Genomic DNA, 18,012 nt, shown 5'->3' on the forward strand with positions numbered 1-18,012 from the left:
AGTACAATTTTGTCTTTTGGAAACAACCAATTTGGGTAATCACTACCAAACATGGGGATCAGGGATTGCGGGGGTGTCCCCTGCCCCCCATGTTTAGTAGTGATTGCCTTTCGGGGTAGTGGGGGTGTCCCCCACTTCCAGAGGTTTGTAGGCGGGGGACCAAACTTTTTTTTTATAAAGAAAAAGCAGACCCTGCAGCGTCGGGTCCGACACGCATAGGAGGGACGGATCCAACATTGCAGGCTAAGAACATGCACGGACAGCAAAAAGGTAAGTAGGGGGTGGGGGTGTGTGTGTTTTTTAAATTAGGGCGGTTTTGGCAGATGCAAAAATGGCTTTGCTGCCGAATTGTCCATGGTAATTTCGGTCGCGAACATTTCTGCCACGGCCAAAACGGATAAATCCATCCATTCATGTCCCAAAAGCACATATGCATCTAATCTTTCCATATTTCCATTGGACCATGCAAGTCTATTGCCTTGGTAATTTACTCGAATTCTTTGACACATATGCATTTCTTTGGACTTGGAAATTTCTCCAGATCTGTCCACTGCCAAATCCAACAATTCCTTGAAGCCCACTCCATCCTCGGAACTAGATAATCCAGCTTCCGCAAAGGACACGGTACGGAAACTGCCCTGGTAGATTTAAAAAACCAGATCATGGATAAATATAAACCAGCCCTCCTGCTACTCCTAGCAAACGTCTCCGAAGAAGCAGCGCTCTGGGTCACTTCCTTCCTCGAGGGCAGGGCCATGAAGGTCTTCTCCGACATTGCCAACGGAGCCCCCACTACCATCCACTGTGGAGTCCTGCAGGGCTCCTGCACAGCTCCCACTCTATATAACTTGTTCACGAATCCTCTCTTCGACAAGCAGGACACCCTGGATATTACATACACCAACTATGCTGACGATACCCAGGTACTCCTACCACTCTTTGGAGTATACCACAAAGACGCTGAAGCACTCAACTTAATCTATTCTACCATCAGGCTTGGATGGCAGCCAACGACCTCTGCCTCAATGGAGAGAAGACCAAAATCATTATACTAGGTCTAAAAACCAATCATACTCAAACTTCACCATTGATAAAACCATCATCCCTGTATCTACCACTGTGAAGACCCTAGGAGTTCACATTGACTCTACTTTATCCATGCCAAAGCCAGTCCGCGCCATCTCCTCCGCCTCAGCTTACACCATCAAACTTATAAATGCAATAAAGCCATACCTCTCCAAACCCAACTGCCTATCTATAGCTAGAGCAACCGTCGGTGCTAAATTAGACTATTGTAATGCCCTCCTAGCAGAAACGTTGGTTAAAAACATTAACCGACTCCAAATCACGCAGAACAACGGTCTAAGAGCAGCACTCAGCATCCCAAAAAGAGACCACATTACCCATGCCAGACAAGAAGCGCACTGGCTCCCAGTAAAAGAACCTATCACATTCAAAATTCTCACTCTCACCCATAAATGCATCACCCACACAGCACCTACATATCTATCTGAGACCATAACCAATTCCACCTCCACAAGACCAGTCAGGACTGGCTACGCCTACCAACTACACACAACACCTCATATAAACAAAGCTAGAGCTGGAGGGTTAGGCTTCCCCTATATAGCATCCAAGTCATGGAACTCCATACCTGCTGACATCAGAGCTGAAAACGTCCTCCTCGCCTTCAGGAAAGAACTAAAAACCACCCTCTTCAACTAATCCTACGCTATCTCCTCTTCCCATCTCCAGCCCTGAAAAGTACAAAATATGCAAATGTCAACCAAAGTGATCTGTAACTAAGAAAATGTTTTTCTGTAACCAGCGCCACGATGCCTCCGTGCTGATGTGCGCCTAACCAAAGTGAATAAATAAAATAAAATAAATCCCCTGAGCAGTGTGCTGATGACAAAATGAAAGAAGCTGCTCTCCCCTTCTTGGAAGCTGTGAGGTCCAACAATTCTGCGAGTAGCGATGCTTGAAATATGTCCACCCATAGGCGAAAACACTTGGTCAAAATTTCAAGACATGGTTGGGCCATAGGCCCTCCAAACAGAGTGTATGAGGGTTGGCAACTGTGAACCAGCATTCACACTAATTGTACTCCAAAAATCGCTATCCCAGAACCATAGAATATGGGAGTAGGACATGCTATGGTTGTTAGTTGGTAGTTAACAAAAATTGAAAAGTAGTGAGAAAACTCACCACCAACCACAAAATGCAACCAGCCCCACCTTTGTGGAGGAAAGGACTAGCATGCAAAGTCAGAGTGGTTACAAAAATTAAATAAATTCATATTTGTAAAAATAAACAGAATACTTATACAAGAATGAGTGAGAAGACCTTTATACCGACACTGTGAGAACTCAATTGAAGTTTGTACAGTGTCTTTATGTAAACAGAAAATGAAAAAAAAATAAATCAGGCTGGAGATGACTATAGTGCATTAACACGGACTTAAAGGACCTTACCATGGCTCTTTATTTTTCGAATTCCCAGGGAAGTGTTAAAGGCACTTTCAAACCTACACCAAGATGGGGATGTTGGGCCAGAAGCCAATAGAAAACAGAAGTTGTAACCTATGCTGAGAAATTCTCATCATCCCCATAACGACCACTAATCCCGTTTTAGTAATGGGGGATTCATTCTAGACTAACCACACATTTTTAAAAAAAAACTGCATTTAAGAACAGGATACCAATGATTTAAAACAGATAATTCCCAAGACTGAGAAACTAGTGTGTTGGCAATTTATGAATCATCTGGGCACACTACTGAAGATCACTGCCATGTTAGAGGAAAGTCATTGCTCACTGGATATCCAGCATGGTATCCAGTGATTTTCAAACATCAATGGGCCTGAGTTTTCAGAGGACACAACAAGCCCATGTGAGGTGCAATATATAGTCTACCAAAATAGGATTCCTTTTTAGCAGCACCACTTCATGCCATATTCTGTGCTTCTACAGATTGCCCTTAAAATACAGCAGGACATGGTTTAATAGATCAACTGTAATCCAATGCACCATAAACCAACACTGTAATGCATAATTTAATCCCTGAGCTAATCTTTTATTTGTAGGATGCATGAATTAACTACTTTGAATCTCGTGCCAGAGTTCTTATGCCCTTCACCTTCAAATGAGGTTAATGCTGCTAGATAATATGCGTAGGTGTGTGCATTTTTAATGGCATACTTTATCAAAGACCTTTCTCTAGCTTCATGTGTAGTCTACCCTATCAGAGAGGGGCATTTACTCATTTTTAAAATGCTAAATACAAGCTACCCTAATTTAATACCCTAATTTAACAGAGTGCTGAAGAATAGTTGGTCCAAAATCCAATAGAAACCTTTATACACAACAAATGAGTAATCAATATTATAATGTCTGACTTTGTATAGGTTAGTAGTTTGGTATCCAGTGATAGAGAATACAATTACAGAGAATGCTATAACAGAAAAACAAAAACAGAGAAAAAACTATCAACTATTTTTAAAAATAGATTGGGGGTGGGATTGGTGTAAGCACATAGAGAAACGGGTGGTTTGGGGAGGAACCACCTGCCAGTAAAAAAAATCCATTTTTTTTTCATTGTTATTGTTTTTGCTGAAAACGCATTCTCTGTTGTGTATTTTCTGTAATCACATAGAACCCATTAGTTAACATGATTTCAGTATTGTAATGTACATTCAAATGTGTTGTTCAACAGGAACAGTTAAAACAAAAAGGATTTACTTCACAACCAATCCACACAAAACATAAGAAAAAAAGTCTAAAGTGAGGTTTGCAAAGAGCCCAGGAGAATGTGAAAATAGTTTAGGAAATAAGGAAAGGAAGCAACAGCATATTTAATAGGAAAAAAAGACATATTCCATCCGGAAAAGAATCAGAAAATGTGAGTTGTAAATGAATGGAAAGTGAGGATGCTCTAAACTTGGCGTCACGGTCGTTGTAATGTTCTTGATCACTGGGAGGGGGTGAGAATATTGAATTAAAACTTACTATAAAATCATCTGCGTGCTTGTCCTCATTACTTTGGTCCTTAAAAAATATAAACATGCATCAATATAGTTACATTCTGTTGAATGTTTGTCTAAAGTATACTGTTGCTAAATATCATGGGTTTTGCACACAATACTTTGCACATTTTTTACATTTTACAATAATTCAGTAAAATTTATAGAGCACATTTAGGCAAGCGACGCACACAATTACTGTATCTTATTAATTTGTACAACCTATATAATAGGGCAAAATAGGTTCTAAGTTTTTCACAAGAGCAGTTCATTCAATTTGTGTGCCCCCTGAAGTCACTCTCAGCTGCGTTTTACAATATGACCCACTCTACATACCAGTTTTTATTCGGCATTTCACAGTACAAATAAGTGACTTACCTGTACTGCTGATTCAACCAATATTTAACTTTCTAAAATATCCTTAAAGATACTTATTGCCACACTTTCTTTAAACAAAGAATATTAAAGAGCGTATCCTGATATCACAAATTGATTCACAATTGTTGGGAAAGATTTTCTTTTTGTGTCTTTCCTTCAACAGACCTGTAAATGAGACCCTTTCTTTATGCTTTATCGTGAAGTGCAGTTTGGATACTTTGTATTCTTATATATTTTTCCGTAATGGCTGTTTGGTTACTTTTGCAATGTGCCTAGGTGGAGCTGGTGGCAGTAGATATTTTTCTACCGTTTTGTACTTTTTTTTTTATTTGTTTATGGTTCAAGTACAAAATGTAGAACCTTTACAAAAGTGATTTAGAAGAATAAAATATTTACATTTACATTCATTTTCAGAAAAATAATACTTTTATAGCACAACTTGAAAACACAGGATATCACATCTAATAATTGGTATCCTCTAGTTTTTAAAATTGAAAAGCTCTTTTTCTATGTACTTGCACAGACTAACCAATTCAAAAACCAGGGGCTTATGCGTACCTTGCATCATTCGCACCCATAACAGTTGCAAACAGTCCTCAAAATCAATGTTTACAAATTTCATCAATCGGTAGGTTCGCATTGAATTGAAGTGTGGACATTCCAAAATAAGATGTTTCATAGTTTCAATGGGTTTATTGCAAGAATGGAAACGACATTTGATTTGATTAATTTTGTCTTTGTTACCCCAATTAGCTGATCTTTCCCTGGTATGATATAGGTTCATTCTGTACCATATGTGCGCTTTTCTAATATGGTTACATGGAAACAAAAGAACATGGTCACATCTTGGAATACGTTGTTTAACAAACATGCAATATTCTTTGTAGTTTGTAGGAAGATATTCTTTCTATTGTTAGCCGCCAATCCTGTTCAAATAGCTTCTTTTTAGCATAACCTGGACGCTGATGGACATCTTCAATAGTAATACATAAAGACTTCAGTAATTGGTGCATTTTATGGTAGAATTGAGTGAAGGAAGCGGAACTAGAAGAATCTAACATACCTTTCAGGTCGTCATACAATTAATTTTTTGAAGGATAATGAATTTTTACATAACTGCATAATTGTCGCCATTTCCAGCGTCCAGATAATGCCACAAGCCCAAACTCATGGCGAATCAATGCATTTGGTACGGGCATTGGTAAATGCATGGCAGATTTAATCAATGACCCCTGTATAGAATCTACGGTTGCACTCAAGTCGCATAGGCACATATCAAGGGCATATAAAATGACGCTTTCAATTTTTAACGTCAGAAAGTCAATCATCGGTGTTAATGAGAATTTACAGTATTTTGTGTAAATCCTTTTTAGTTGGGACAATAAAGGATGTGTCTTATTTCTAATAAAGTCCGTCCATGCTTTGATTGAATTTTGAGCAGTGAGATTATATCCCAAATAAATCGCTCTGGAAACGATTGGAATTTGAGTTTTCATAGTCTCCCATTGATATCCCTTGCTATTTTGTTTCGTGCCAAATTTCAAAATAGCCGTTTTTGCTGGGTTTGGTGTCAAATTGTGTGCGACTGCAAAGTTCTCAAAAAGTTGGAGCTTTGTTTGCAACCCAGCCGGAGTGGGGTCAAAAACAATGATATCATCTGCGAATGCAATCCATTTCATACGCAGGGAACCAATTTTAACAGAAAACAGGTTACTATGATCCCATTCCTTGTCAAGATCTGTAAGATATAGGTTAAAGAATGTTGCCGCAAGGTTGCAGCCTTGCTTAAGCCCAATGGATGTTTTATTTGGCTCTGTAGTTCTGCCATCAAGTGAGATTTTTATTTTGTACGAGGTGTTAGTGTGAAATTTAATGAACCAATAAAGTAACACTGTAGGTATTCCCATGGCCCTCATTTTATTCCACTGCAGATTTCGTACCACATTGTCGAATGCTGATGACATGTCTATCATGGCCACATAAACAGAGTGAGAATTCTTTCCTCTTGTACCCTCTATCATATGAGCCATGATAGCAGCATTCAAAGCAGTACTCATGCCCTTCCTAAAGCCTGTTTGGTACTTTGAATAGAGGTCGTTTTCCTCGATGAATTTTTCCAGGTCGTATAAGAGGAGAATTGCAAACAATTTTGCATTGGTATCAGAGAGATTGGCCTATAATTCTGTGGTAGGGCAGGGTCGTCTTTTTTGAATATTGGAACAATATTCGCGGTGGTCCAAGAGGGGGGGATGGAGCCGGTGTTAATAATGGCATCAAATTTGGTTTTCAAAATTCCCGCCCAAAACTCAGGATCCGCTTTGTAAAGGCAAGGCGGAAGCCCATCAGGGCCAGCCGATTTAGAATAAGATATTCTTGAAATGGCCCATTTAAGATCTTCCAGTGACCATTCCAAGCGAGCGATCCTACTATAACACAACTGTACACCTGTTTTGGAATAGGATATTTTGCTGTTATATAATCATGCCATTTTTGATCAAATATTTATTTATTTAAATTTTTGGAACGCGCCAACATGCCCGTGGGCCTCAGGGCGCACAAAGAACAAGAACAAGACAAAGACAAACAAGCATAAGAGGCAGATGGAGAAGCGAGTCAGGAGATTATTCCAGGTTAAATAAGTGAGTCTTTGTAGCACGTTTGAACGCTGTATAGCTCTGGATCTGCAGTAAGTGCGCTAAATTATGCGAGTGTCATATGATGATATAGCTCTGATCAGGTCACAATTCTCCCTATTAGATTTTAGAATGTGAGCATGTCTGAGATTCTGCTTGTATGCCTTCAAAATTTGTAACTGCATGTTCCTTCAATTCAATACTCCCTGGCCAGTTATTTTAAATTGTCTTAATGCCTTGTTTTTCTCTCTTTTTAAAAGCTTGCAGGTAAAATAAAAGGGATGGGGATGGTTTTCCTTAATATACATTTTACTAAAGAGAGCAAGTGCATTATTGATCAATTCAGAGTAAAAATGTATCGATGGTGTCTTCATTTTGATATTTGACTGACCCAATAGACGTATTTTATGCGAAACATGCTTAACAAATTGGTGGCACAAGCCTTGACTCCATCTAATGGAAACTTGAGGGTGATCAATCTCTACTAAAGCCAAAGCTGGCTCAGAGGTCAAACATTTACATAGCACTTTCAACGTACAAGAAATCTGTGCAGGATCACTCGTTAGTATGCGACTGGTCTGTAAGGGTGACGAAAGAGAAGCAAGGATTCGAGTGGCGTAAATGAAATCAATAGTCGATACTTTAGAACCCCGTGACCATGTAATGTGTGACTTCATATTGTCACTTACAATCATATCCATGTCCCAATCAAAGTAAATCTCTAAATTTCGCACCCCTTCCACATAATAATTGGGAGGATTTGGATGCTCCAAATACAGTTGGATCTGTACAATCACAATTAAAGTCTCCCCCAATGATAATTTCTAGGGATTGATGTTTGCTGGATATATTTTCCAGACAATTATCAATTTCATCCAACATAGCATCAATCGTGACACTGGTGGGATTCCAGTATAATGATATTATTAGAATTGGCGGGTGTTTAGTCGAGTAAGTCTCCACTAATTCACCCAATAAGCTCACCGATTCCCATATCCACTTTGAGTGTAAATCAACCGAATTGTTGACTGCTATTGCGAGGCCCCCGCTCGGTCGTCCTTGAAGAGGCTTCCTAGCAGACATACAATACGTAGTAAACCCTGGTATAGAAAAGGAGCTTATTTTCATGGTTTCCTGTAGTATTAGGATCGTCGGTTGATTCTCAGGCAAAATTGATGAAAACCAACCCATGAGATTGACATAACCACATGAATTACATGAAAGGACTTTTAAAAAGGTACTTTCAGGCTGCTATGAGGTAGAAGACGAGATTTTGGACCCTAAAATAGCAGTAATCATTGGTTCCAGCCATGGAATACCTTTTGTCGTAGCTACCTGAGTTAATAACGTATGCAAACCACAATCATCACTAAGGTGTGATTTTTCATCGAGTGCTCCAGACCCTGCTGTCTCAGCAAGAGCAGGACTGGAATATGCCAGGAAGTCATTGGCGGTTGATTCCCTTTCAAAAGTGGATAAATTAAATCCTTGGTTTTTTAACTCTTCACGGTTGAACCACAGGAACTTTAGATTAGTCTCAGAGCCCAGATAACATATAGCTCTACAATTGTCAGTCTGAGCTATGGATACTCTCAAAATATCCCCTGATTTCAGCATTCTCAATTGAGGAATACGTGAGAATAAGGCCATAATGAAGGATCGGTTAATGTGCTTCCCCGCAGCAGAGTTCCTGTCTCCCTCAAGGCCAATGAGGTAGAGTTTTTTCTCAGTGTCGGGTGGAATCTCACGATTTTTTCCTTCAATTTGTGTAGGGAGAGTAACTTCTACTCCTGCCATCGGAGATGGAAGAGACGGTAGTACCTTAAGAGTGCCTTAAGAGGTGTTTCTAAATTCAAAGAGCCATCAAATAAAGCCCTTCTTAGGATTTCCAATATGTAATGTTGGGAATTCTCGGAGATTTTCTGTTCCATAGGCGGTGGAGGGGTCCTTTCCACCTTAACCATCTTTGATGGAGTAGGGGGTAACACCTTCATTAATGTTTCAACATTAAGCAAACCATCCTGAAATGCTTTCCTCAATGTTTCTAGTGAGGCGTGATGGGACTTCACTAGAACCTTCTCAGTGTTCTCAGGTAGAAATCTGCCAAGTGCTGGACCGTGTATCGAGATACGGTTGGGAGCAAAAGTAATGTTTGTTGCCTCACTGTCAGTTGCATGATTCATTTTAGGGGAGGCAAGGGGTCCGATGGTCGACTCTTTTGCTGGAAGGAAAATGTTGCTTTTATCATTTGTTATTAGTGAAGGGTAGGCATTACATTGCCCTAATACAATGTCTAATTGAGTGATTTTTCCCTTGCCATTTACCATGCTTGAGGGCTTAGGATTGCCAGCCTCATTCTTTTTCAACGTGGTGCCTCATGTACCTCGGTGCATGCGGCACTATATGATTTTTTCATAGGCAAATTGGACTCACTTGTGATTTTAAGCTTGTGATTAGAGCAAGCTTGTTCGAGTATGGCATCTTTCCTGGTCGTACAGCTTCTTCCCGAAATTCGAAAGTAGCTGTTTAAATTTAATTTAGCCTTTGGAGGGGAAATTGTTTCGATCACTTTGGCATCAATTCCAGCTGCTCTTGTTTCAACAATATCCGAGGAGATTTTCACTGCTGTCTCAGTTGGAATAGGATTGTTGTTTGTCAATTTCTTTGATTGCAAATGCTTTTTAGCACTGGATTCATTTTTTTGGTTTTTGTAGGCAATTTTAATTTCAAACTCGGAGTCAGCACAAGTGCTTCCTGACTTTCTTTTGATAGTTGCTGTAAATCAAAACTTTCCTCGTCGGAAATTACTATCACCGTTTCTTGTCCTAAAGTATCAGGACCATCAGTTGACAATGAAGCCGGATTATTAACCACGTTGTTGGAAGTCTTTTTTTTTACCATAGCTTCCTTTCTTCTCTTAGCATTTCCTTTCAGTGCTCTGATGTGTGACTTTTTTGCGCGACGTGATAAGAAAGAGAAATTCTCTTCAGAATGGGAAAACTCTTGTTCTTTCTGATGCTGCTCATTTAGTGCCTTCACTAAAATCGAGGGACTGTCCAGGGAGTCAACTACTGGAACTAACTTGGCTAATTGGGAAGTAATTGTGAGGTTCATTGCCTCAACTGATGATGTAAGTTCTTTTATTTCATGCATACAGTGGCATACATAATTAGGAAGAGGGGCTACTTGCGGCTTGGTAGGGATAGATCCTACCTCCTGGCCAACTTGAGTTCCCTTTTCGAGTTCAGTAGGAGCCAGATGAGTGGATTGACTATTAATCAATCTTATGGTGTCAGTTGCAATTATAAACCCCTCAATCTTATCCATTTTTTAACATAGATGGTGCAAAATCCCTTTTACATCCTTTAGTTCTAAGTGGGTCAAATCATGTCCCTTATCCAGTAAATCAAGTATTTTGATAATCACTGGAAAAGTGCATGGGGATTGCAATTCCTTCTCAACAGAATCAATAGGACCCCCTGGTAGATTGATTTGAGAGGGCCTAATAAAAACATCAGCTGAATCAGAAGAATATGATAAACGAGGTGGGGGGGGGGGGAGTTCGTAGTTAATGTCCTGGTGAGAATCTCTATCGGGCTCATTAACAAAGCTTTGCTCACATGGTGGTTCTAAGTTTACCAAGTGATGCGTTTTTAATGGACCATAAACAAGGGGCGTTAGCGAGCCAATGGCACGAGCCACCTGGTCATCTAAAGCAATCTTTTTTTATGGTGATGCCATGCTGGTCGTTAGGAAGATGGTTAAGCATGGGAGATTCCGAACAGCTTCCATATACGTTGTCTGGGGGACGCCCTACGTAGCTGTTTGACTTCGTGTCACGGGGATGCAATGCGGAGAGAGGAGTAGATGATAAACTCTTTTCAGTGGCATGTACCATAACCACATGTGATGGAAGGTTTGGGCAATCAACCTCCCCAACAGCACCCAAGGTTAATACATCTAAGTCTGCGGGTTCAATGTAAGAGGTGCGACCTCGACACACAAGCAAATCAATACTAGTTGCTGTCATGGTCATGGCGCCCAAATCATTACATTTGCTCCGTAAACCCCCGGCCATAACTATAAGTACCAAACGTGTATACAGACAGGCAGCGGGGGAGAATAGGCGTCCGATTTCACACTATACAAAAGGAGAAGGATGTGAACTCACCGTGGAGTATTCAACTTGTGAGCCTATTAAATTTCTCGTGGTCAGATAGAGAAAAGGTTTCAATATAGTTAGAGCAACACAACAAAACATCGAAGCAGCGAACAGCAAACAGCGCTACTTAGAGCGCGTACTTCGATGCTCGCGCGCGCAGATGCACGCGCAGGTCTGTTGAAGTAGGTTTCTGGGAAAAGGGGCGGGGCCACCACAAAAGTTCAATGCAAAGGGATGTGGAAGTTGAAGTCCAGGTCCGTGTTCACAGTGATACAGAGGTCTCCTACAGCAAACAGCGCTACTTAGAGCACGTACTTCGTTTTGTACTTTTCACTTGCACACTTTTGTATTTATCGCAAATGACTCCAAAAGTTGGCTGGTACCCTCAGTTATTTGGTTCGTTGTCTTCTTCCTGCTGTGAGAAACCTGAAGGTGTCTCACCCGCCATTCCCCGGGATCTGTCATCCAGGTAGCCAGGACACGGCCATCGCTTTTGGATCCAGTTCCTAGGAGTGGACTAGTGCAGGAGGATCACCTGGATGAGGGGCCTTCGGGGAGTGGGAGAACGAAGGATGAGATGCAGTATCCTCTACCCTGTAACACCTTTTCCCCATCCTACCAGGTAGGATACCTAGAAGCTCATCCACCCTTTCCTGACAAACACTTTCTCACGGACCGTTCATCGTGAGCAACACCAGAGCCATAATACCTAGCATGTCCCAACACCATGGTCAGGCAAGATCAGGCCATTACTGATCATTACACACACCTGACGCCCATCACACTTCCCCACACGGATAAAAGGCAGAGCACGAAAGCACACTGAGCGAGTGAAAGCACACGAGGATGCAGCAGTTCCAAGATGGCACTTTAGAAGAAAGGTGGCGAGACCGGAGAGGTTTGCAAGGAGGGAGGTATCCTTGTCCTCTAGAAACCTTTATTTCCACAAGCCTTGGAAAGTGAGAAGTCTAAAACCGGGAACTGAAGCTGAACAATAATACACTGTGCATCAAAGGTATCCGAGGCACTCCCGTGTTGATAACCCAGGTCGGAAGGCGCGATTGCCGCTGTGGTACTATCCTTGGCTCCTGCAATAAAGCCGCACCAGTGAAAGCAGCATAGCCAGTGAGGCAGAGAAACAGATACGAAATCAGCTTGTGTTTGAACCAAGGTTGCAAGCAGCAACATTGTATGAAGAAATTCACAAAGGGCACTGTTTGAAGTACATGTAATGAGAGGCGCAAACAAGAGGAAACTAAAGGGGTGAATGAGTGAATATACTTTGGATAAGCCAAATAAGATACGTGTACAGAGCGGTTCGGTGCCACGTGGGTGCGCATTTGAAGGTCTCGGTTAGGTATCCAACTGAATGGCGACTGCATTTTAAAAAAGGAACCTTGTATCGAAGCAGTCCTGCGACGAGTCAAGCTAAACCCTGTGCACATTCCAAAGTCTTCAATAAGTATAAAGTGAACTGAATTGGTTTGAGCCTGGCTGAGGGAGACTAATTGAAAGTGGAAAAGGGATCCGAGCCTGGCTGAGGGGGTTCTGCAGTGAACCGTCAGTCAACTGACGAGGAATATTTTTGGAACCTTAAAATAAAGGGATCTGAGCCCAGAAGAGGGTGATCCACCATAATAGAAAAGGAATCTGAGCCCGGCTGAGGGGGATCCAGGGAAAGACACCCGAATCTCAATTATAAGAAGAAAATAACTTTCTATTTTTGTTTTGTACATCAGGCCCTCTGAATCCAGAGACTTTGATAAGAAAAGAGACTTGGGCACATAAGGCCCTGATGCTGGAATTGGAACTGTATCCTCATGTCGAGTAAACACAGTGTGTGCTTGGCTCGAGTGTAGCGCATTGCCCCATGCTGAAAACGTGGGAGGCCAACGGGCTGAACATTCTGACTTAGCATTTTGTGAATACATTTCTTTTTCATGAACTGCACCCCACACTATTTGTAACTAGTAGTAAGGATTGGCAATAGTTTTTTCTTTTTTGCATAGTCCCTTTTTATGTTGACTCCACTAGGTCTTCCTTCTTTATAATTTGATGGCCGTAGCTTGCTCCCATCTTAGATTTAGGTTTCGATAGTCGTTTATCATACCCAAATGTTCAATAAACACCCTTGAACTGTAGTCACTCGTGTCCGTCTTACTTCGATACTAGACGTCCTTACACTGTCTTCTTTGATCCGGAATTTCCATATACGGGAAGCCCTTTCCTAGGGAAAGCTGCTGTTTTCCAAGTCTAAGAGGCGGTTTGTGTGCAAGATGGGATACGGGGTGTGAGACTGTCAGGTCTCAGTACTCATCAAAGTCTTGCTGGCTTTGCTCTTTTGTTCGTCCACTGAAGATCGCCTGTTACCACCTGATCTTTCCGCCTGATCTTGCAATCCATCTTCGCTCCTTGAAGGCATTCTGAGGTGACCTGCTCTGCAGAAGTCTTCATCTTTTCTTTGCCTGGGTGTTCAGCTGTCAGGTGTCTGGAAAAGCAATCCAGCAGGCACGACCGACCGAAAATAAATCCTGTGTCAAAAAGTGACCTCTGCACCCACGACCCCTAGTCCTCCCTCGATGGGACCAAGCATAGAAAGACTGTGTCCCCAACAGAATTCTGAACCTTTGCAGTGGTTTCTGTTCACCCCTGCTCTCCATAGAATTACATGAGTGTAAAATCTATTCCCTAAATTACTATTTCCTGACTTTGGTAGGTAGAGTCCTGGTCAAGTATCCCTTTGTAGTCCTATCCTAGTGCCTGGGATTGATTGAGTTTACTTACATTTTTTTATGAAAACCACAGGCATTGCCAATCTTAGTAAACCTACATAACCAGTATAACTGTGTGACTGATTATGCTAGGGCATGAGGCCCCAAACCTTCTGAGGACTGGGTTTACTAAGTGCTATGGGAACAGTTTTCTGGTTATTTTAAAGTGTCTGACTTTGATTCATCTGAGAGCTGTGAGGGGTCATAAATGGGAGGCGGACATAAAGTTGCAATGTTTTCAACAAAAGACATTTTATTAAAATAAAAGGGTATTGATAAAGGTCTTTCTATCACTATCCAATTGAGAGTTTTCCTGCCTACAGTCTGCGTCTCGTCGTCCAACTTGAGCAAACCGTTTGTGTCCAAAACCTATCTGACCCTCACACTAAAAATGAACAAAAGAATGTGCAAGGTAAATGTCTCTACTTTCAACTCAGAAAGAGTGCAAAAACTAAGTATATAAATACAACAGAACAAGGCTTGTATCCAGGGGATGATTCCCTTCACCTGAACTGTTTCCGGTAGAACATTGGAAATGTTCAGTTCACACAATAGTTCTTGAAGAGTGGTAGAAATGTCACATACACAACACTTCCTCTGAGATGAAAGTGTCTCTTCCAAACAAATTATGTTTTAAGGATTAGAATTATAAATGTTTTTTCATAAGCGCTTAATACCGCAGAGGTTTCTAGGCACGGACCGGGGATTCAAACCTGTGTTGCTCTGCGTCGTCAAGTTTCCAAGACGAGCGTGTCACCACTGAGCTATACAACCCATTGGTACAGTATCTCTTGGCAACTTAAGTAATGGTGTTTTAGCACTTTCACAGGGGGTAATGAAAACATGATCCTTTCCAAACAATGGCTCCCCAAGAGTAATGGAGCAATTTGTGATTTTTGTAAGGATGGCAATAAAAATGTCTCTTTCACTCAGCAATTTATTGAGAAGGATCTCCTGGTATAATACTGTGAGAAACTGGACGTTGTCTCCCTGGCAAGTCCCCAGGGATCTGTCATCCAGTTGGCCAGGACATGGCAATCGCCATTGGATTCAGTTTCTGGGGGTGGACCAGTGAGGGAGGATCACATGGATGGGGAGTCCTTGGGGAGTGGGACACCGACAGGTGAGACGCAGTATCCCCCTTCTTTCAACACATTTTCCCCATCCTACCACATAGGATATTACAAAACACTGCCCGGCCCCCTTTTCCAACACTAACACTTCGCACAACATGCAAGACAACGGACTAACCCCAGAGCAGTTTACCTGACATGTCCCAATACAAGGGTCAGGCAAAGACAGGCAATTGTCCAGAATCAAACACACAGGACGCTCCTTTCCCTTACCCAAAGGGATAAAAAATGGCGTACGACAGCACCCTACGAGCAAGGCAGACCGCACGGCGTGAGAGCTAACTCAGCTCTGCAGTTTAAGAGGTGGCGAAAGATTGCGCAAGTAGAGAGGATAATAACGGGAGAAGTGACCTTGCCCTTAATGACAAAGACCATTTCAAGCCTCAAGAGAAGGAATCATAAGACCTCAACCAATTGCCAGCTATTGCAGCAGATGCCAACGGTTCCCGGGCGCCTCCTCCGCTGACGGCCAATCTGGGGAGAGACGTATGGCCCGATGGTACCGGCCTTGACTCTACAGACAAGAAAGCAGAGCAGTTCATCACAACCACTGAGTCGAGGGGAAAGCCGATAAAATAACTGTGTTGAAAGAAAGTAGCAAGGTGCTAATTGAACTTTGAACAAACAAAAAGGAACTTTTGAGAAAGTGGGGGAAAAGCTTGCAACAGAGGCGTCCGGCACCACATAGGTGCACACGCAGAAAGCTCTACGCAATTACCCGAAGGTAGAGACTTCCATAACCAGAAGACCTTGAAAAGAGGCAAAGAGAGGTCAAAGCGGTCATACATGGGTCTTGTAAAATCCTCATTACCGTTGAAAGTAATTGACCGACAGATGATTGTGAAGAAGGAGAAGTGAATCCTGCATGGTGAAGATTAGCAAGAGTGAACCCGGCAGAGAGATGCTAATGAAAAGGGGCGAAGCCTAAAAGTCCTGTGAAGAATAGTTGGTAAAAGTCGATGAGAGTGAACACGGCAGAGGGAAGCCGACAACCAAGGGCAAAGCCCAATGAACTGTACTTCGTAAAGTTGGCAAGAGTGAACCTGGTGGAGGGATGCCAACGAGATATGACGAAGTCTGCAAGTCCCTTCATGCCTTTTCAAAGTTGGCAAGAGGGAACCTGGCTGAGGGAGGAGAACGAAAAGAGGCGGGCCTGAAGTACCTGTGAACAGTGTGTTGACAGAATAGAATCAAATCGTGGGCAAGTCACACTGCATTGTTTGAAAAATATTAAAGATTTGTGAAAGCAGGAAATATTGCAGAACAAGGGGAAGTAAAGTGTCCCCCTTGTCATTTGCGGTCCGAGCCCAGCCAAAGGAGATCCAGGGGTGAAAGCTCATCACCCAAACTACATTGAGAAAGGAATTGTTTAGTTGTTTTGGTGGAATACGATTGGTGCGGGGTCTGCGTCCGGAAGAGGGGGTTCCAGGGGCGAAGCCGTCACCCAAAGTATATGTGGAACAGAACTTTGCGTTTGTTCATTGAATGGATCAGGCCCTCGAACGCAGGAGAGTCAAACACGAAGGTCCTGATATGGATAAAGAATTGGTTCGAGATCCAAGCCTGAAGGAGGGGTGATCCAAGTGTGGAGAGCATCACCCACGAACATTTGAAATGAGCCTTGGTTTGATTTTTGTGTTATTATATTTATACCCTCAAAGGCAAGAGACTTAAGTAAAAAGAGACTTGGCCATCGAGGCTCCTGATAAGATGAGAACGGAATTGTCGGCTCGTGCTGAGAAAGCTCGAGCATGTGCGGTGCTCCAAGGTCCCACCTTGTCCTGTGCTGAAAACATGGGGAAGGGAGACCCCTGGCAATCACATCCGACTTATTATTTGGAAGGAACAAGTTACTTACCTGTAACTGTTGTTCTCCAGCATGGGTCTGGCATGGATTCACTTACTCATGAATATTCCCCGTCAGGCTGGGAATCCTCGGTAAAGAAAAAATCAGTTTCAGTTTAGTTTCTGAACTGTCTTTCTCCTAATAACCAATCACTGGTCTCTGGGGCATACTGCCCCCAGCCAAGGACTGCCCTCTACCTAAGCCCCTCCTCTGGCAGCCATCTTCAGATTTGGTGGCACGTAAAGTGGCAGTAGGACCAAGAGAAGAGCCGCAGAGGGGTAGGAGGGAGGGTTTGCATGTGAATCCATGCCAGACACATGCTGGAGAACAACAGTTACAGTTAAGTAACTTGTTCCTTCTCCAGCACGGGGTCTGGCATGGATTCACATGCTCATGAATACAAGAATACATAGCAGTACACACATGCACAACCACGGGAGGTGGCAAGGCTCAACATTAAGCATTTACATACAACTCAACATTAAGCATCTCTTACCCCCTCACGAGGCCCACCTTCAAGCGAACAGGTTGCGCAGCACTGCCTGGCCGACTCTGGACTCCTCCCTGGAATCCCGGTCGATGCAGTAGAATCTTGTGAAGGTGTGCATCGACCTCCACGTAGCAGCCCTGAAGATGTCCAGTAGGGGCACTCCAGACAAGAACACTGTGGTAGCAGCGATCGCTCTGGTCAAAGGGGCTCTCGGATGGCCAGGTAACGGTCGGTTTGCCAACCGATGACAGTGCATGATGCAGCCGGAGAGCCATCTGGAAATGGAAGCCTTAGAGAGGGGCCTTCCCTTGGTTTGCAGTCCCAAAGTTCACAAACAGCTGTGATGTCTTCGGAAAACTCTGTACGGTCCACGTAGAACTTCAGCGCTCTAGCCACATCCAGCGAGTGCAAAGTCCTCTCAGCCGGCGAGGAAGGAAGCGACGGGAAGAAAACCGGTAACACCAAGGGCTCGTTGAGATGGAAGTCCGACGGCACCTAAGGCATGAAGGAGCGGTAAGTCCTCAGCACCACCCTCGTCTCGTGGAATGTCAGGTAGGGCGGTCTGCAGGAGAGGGCCT

General features: G+C 42.7%; 1 protein-coding gene across 7 annotated transcripts in view; it reads right to left on the minus strand.

Moving 5' to 3' along the window:
* Nucleotides 1–18,012, minus strand: part of OSBPL9 (oxysterol binding protein like 9) — a 1,764,730-nt gene that overhangs the window by 1,225,932 nt on the left and 520,786 nt on the right. For 4 of the 7 annotated variants that reach the window (XM_069642205.1, XM_069642209.1, XM_069642210.1 and 1 more), the window contains one exon: nucleotides 4,008–4,046. The exons of the other annotated variants lie outside the window; for them this stretch is intronic. In XM_069642205.1, coding sequence (XP_069498306.1) covers nucleotides 4,008–4,046 — 39 coding nt within the window. The remainder of the gene's footprint in view (nucleotides 1–4,007; nucleotides 4,047–18,012) is intronic. 7 annotated transcript variants of the gene reach the window in all.

This window comes from Ambystoma mexicanum, chromosome 1q, assembly GCF_040938575.1.
Source record: "Ambystoma mexicanum isolate Mex_15411 chromosome 1q, UKY_AmexF1_1, whole genome shotgun sequence".
NCBI lineage: Eukaryota > Metazoa > Chordata > Amphibia > Caudata > Ambystomatidae > Ambystoma > Ambystoma mexicanum.